This window comes from Nematolebias whitei, chromosome 9 (genome assembly GCF_014905685.2).
Source record: "Nematolebias whitei isolate Nwh7 chromosome 9, NemWhi1, whole genome shotgun sequence".
In the NCBI taxonomy this organism is placed as follows: Eukaryota; Metazoa; Chordata; class Actinopteri; order Cyprinodontiformes; family Rivulidae; genus Nematolebias; species Nematolebias whitei.
This window is the reverse complement of record NC_056506.1, coordinates 19,087,884-19,091,839: the sequence shown is the minus strand read 5'-3', so window position 1 is coordinate 19,091,839 and position 3,956 is coordinate 19,087,884. Positions and strand designations below refer to the sequence as shown.

The 3,956-nt window shown below is 42.1% G+C and overlaps 1 protein-coding gene across 1 annotated transcript in view; it reads left to right on the top strand.

The window, feature by feature from the left end:
- The window catches only part of rem2 (RAS (RAD and GEM)-like GTP binding 2), a 76,767-nt gene that overhangs the window by 6,686 nt on the left and 66,125 nt on the right, over positions 1–3,956 (top strand). The window contains exon 3 of the mRNA XM_037681533.1: positions 1,615–1,688. Coding sequence (XP_037537461.1) covers positions 1,615–1,688 — 74 coding nt within the window. The remainder of the gene's footprint in view (positions 1–1,614; positions 1,689–3,956) is intronic.

Here is a 3,956-nt window from a genome sequence, read left to right as displayed (position 1 = left end):
CTGCTCTTTGCCACCTGCAAGAGCTCTTGGCCACGCCCACTTCTCCGCTCTGCACGGAGATCAGCTGATCAGCTCCAGAAGGAAGTTTTATCTGCTGCTCTGAGTTGCACAAGTGTGCAGCAGGTGCTAAATAATTCAAAATAATTCATTTTAAATTAAAAAATCCATGCTGATCGTGTGGCTCATACATCAGTCAGCCACTTGTGTGTCATGTCCAATCTTATTTTGAAAAACCGTGATAGAGCAACTGTGAAGTAGCGAGGGACTACTGTAATATAAATAAGTATATAGTGAATCCAGAAAGTATTCACAGCGTTTGAGACTATATTATACATTATTATCACTTTTTCCACCTGTGGTTTTGATTCAGCCTTATTCCAAATAGTATTAAATTAATCTCTTTTCTCAAAATTCTGCACACACCCCATTGTGACATTGTGAAGAAAGATTGGGATTTTTTTCATATTTGTTAAAAAACAAAAACTATGAAATCACATTTACATAAGTATTCACAGCCTTTTCTTCTTTGGCAGCAGTTACAGCCTCCAGTCTTTTTCAATATGATGCTTCAAGCTCAGCACACCTATCTTTAGAAAGTTTGTCCCATTATTCTGTGCAGTACTTCTCAAGCTCCATCAGGTTGGATGGAGACATCTGTGCAGCCATTTTCAGATATCACCAGAGATGTTCAGTCAGTTTCAAGTCTTGACTCTGGCTTGGCCCCTCCAGGCAGGACCTTCACAGAGTGGTCCTGAAGCCCCTCCTTTGAGATCATGGCCACTCCAGGACCTTCACACAGTATTCCTGAACCCACTCCTCTGAGATCTTGGACATGTGATTTGGGTCGTTGTCCTGCTGAAAAATGAATCGTCGCCCCAGTCTGAGGTCTAGAGCGCTTTGGAGCAGGTTTTCATCCAGGATGTCTCTGATCATTGCTGGATTCATCTTTCCCTCCATCCTGACTAGTCTGTTCCTGCTGCTGAAAAACATCCCCACAGCATGATGTTGCCACCACTATGCTTCACTGTAGGGATGGTATTGTCCTGGTGATGACCTGGTTTCTTCCGAACCTGACGCCTTGTGTTCACACCAAAGAGTTCGGTATTTTTCTCATCAGACCAGAGTCTGGTCTGAGAGTCCTTCAGGTCCTTTTGTCCAACTCCAGACGCTCTGCCATGTTCCTTTTATTAAGAAGTGGCTTTCATCTGTCCACTGTACCATACAGGCCTGATTGGTTTCAGAGATGGTTTTCCTTCTGAAAGGTTCTCCTCTCTCTATAGAGGAACACTGAAGCTCTGACAGAGTAACCATCAGCTTTTTGGTCACCTCCCTGACTAAGGTCCTTCTGTATAAGTTTGGAGTTTACGAACTTCAAACTTCTATCGGTATTTCAGTTGCTATAATCCAAACCGTAAATAGAATTAACTATGTTTACTCTGAGGAAGCTCCTAAAACTGCAAACACACTTTTAGCAGATATTTTCCATGCTCATCCCTATAATTAACACAGCCAGGCCAGTTGTGTAATGTAAAGTACTTTGCTACTTCATATTACAGCCACTGTACAAACTGAGTACAGCTGTGCTGATGTGCGCTCTATGCCTTTTGATTTCAGGTGAGGGCTACGAGTGCACGGTGACCGTGGATGACGAAGACAGCAAAGTCATAATTTTTGACAATTGGAAACAGGTGAGTGACATTCCTGTTTTAAAAAAAAATAATTTCTTGTATCTTCAAACTCGGTAACCTTTATTTATGAGACTTTAGTTGTGAAAACACACTTGCAAGTGCCGGATTACATCCACCAAGTACAGCGTCATTTTAGCACAGAGCTGAGGAATGTGACCAAATGATTACGTTTTTATTTGTTTTTTTAAGACAAAATATCTACAGACTGCACAGATGTTGCTTCATTGTGATGCCGTAATGTCCCTGACTGTTTTCAGCCACCTGAGTACCTGAGGTAGTTACTAATGAGTCCGTAGCCACTCAGCCACAGCTGAGTACGGAGAAGCTCTCATAACCTCACAGTAACTTTACTACGCTCTGGTGGTCCTGCGGGGAAAACTCAATCACATTAAAATACACTGAAAATACAACTTTAATGTCTGATTAGAATGAGACACTACAACCTGTCAGGTTTAAGGACATAAATCATAATGATGGCTTAGAAGATGTCCTTTAATGCGTCAAATCTTGTCTGAAAGATGGGTTAAAACTCTGATTTAAAAATGTAAAAGCTACCCTCATTTCTGATATGTTAATTCTCTAACAGAAAACATGAGGACGTGAATAAAAATGTGTTGGGTTATTCTCTCCTGAGATCTGGGTCATGAACAGACCGCCTTGTTGTCCATGAACCTGAACCAAGCCTGCAGGAACAGGACGTTTACTCAAATGTAAAGTGGTTTGTAGATAAAGGTACGAGCAGGAGGAAACCTCTGTGGAACCACTGGTTTGAGAAGAACAGTCACGCCTCACATCGAAGCATCCAAAGTTCTAACATCAACATTCCTTCCCTGCTCTAATGAAATGGGACAGACCAATTTTCCAGTTCCTCTGATGGGCTAATTTTCTGTATATTCCAGTGTAAAAAGTGTGTTCATGGTTTTGTGTGTGTGTGTGTGCGTGTGTATGAATGTAGGATTTTTAGAAATGTTGGCCAACTGAAAAGTATGAACATGAAAAGTTTGAGCATGTACAGCACTCAGTACTTAGTTGGGGGTCCTTTTGTCTGGATCACTGCAGCAATGCGGCGTGACATGTAGTCTCAGTCTGTGGCACTGCTCAGGTGTTATGAGAGCACTGGTTGCTCTGCTAGTGGCCTTTAGCTTTTCTGAATTGTTGGGTCTGGTGTATCACATCTTCCTCTTCACAATACCCCATAGATTTTCTATGGGGTTAAGGTCAAGTGAGTTTGCTGGCCAATTAAGAACAGGGATACCATAGTCCTTAAACCAGGTACTGGTAGCTTTGGAACTGTGTACGGCCAAGTCCTGTTGGAAAATGAAATCTGCATCTCCGTAAAGTTGGGCAGCAGTAGGAAGCATGAAGTGCTCTAAAACTTCCTGGTAGACGGCTGCGTTGACCTTGGACCTCAGAAAACACAGTGGACCAACACCAGCAGATGACATGGCACCCAAACCATCACTGACTGTGGAAACTTGACACTGGACCTCAAGCAATGTGGATTCTGTGCCTCTCCTCTCTTCCTCCAGACTCTGGGACCTTGATTTCCAAATTAAATGCAAAATTTATTTTCATCAGAGAACATAACTTTGGACATGTCATTAACACCTGGGGTGATTGTGATAGAGGGCAGGTTTGACAGGAGCTGGAAAACATAAGGATTGCAAAACACAAATACACATTCATCCTCACAATATTTAAAATAAGCATTGGAAAGGAGGCTCAGACCAATTGTCCACATTGAATTCAGGAGGAGCAATTTGGTTTATGTCTAGGTTGTAGAACAGTGGTCCCAATTTTCACTCTTGCAATGTTGCTTAGGAGGTCATGGGAGTTTGACTCACCAGTCTATATATGTTTAGCAGAACTTGAAAAAGCTTATGATTGTGCTCTTAACAGTTTGTTGAAGGTGTTGCAAGCGTATGGGATGTTGGGGTCACTTCTAAGAGTTCTTTGAATTCCCAAAGAAAAAAATGTTGTGTTTGCATCCTCTGCACTAAGTCAAGCTCATTCCCAGTGCCAGTTGGTGTACACCAGGGCTGTCTCATGTCACTGACCCTTTTTGTTGTGTTTGCGGGCAGGTGGGCACTTTTCTATCTAATCAAGCCCCTCAAAGAGCTTTACAACACAATCTGTGCCATCGTTTACCTCCACACATACACACACATTCATACAGCACTCGTACATCTCTATAAATCTAATTGAAGAAACCATTCTAAAGAGACTAATCAGTGCCTTATCACATTCATACACCGATGGGACACACAT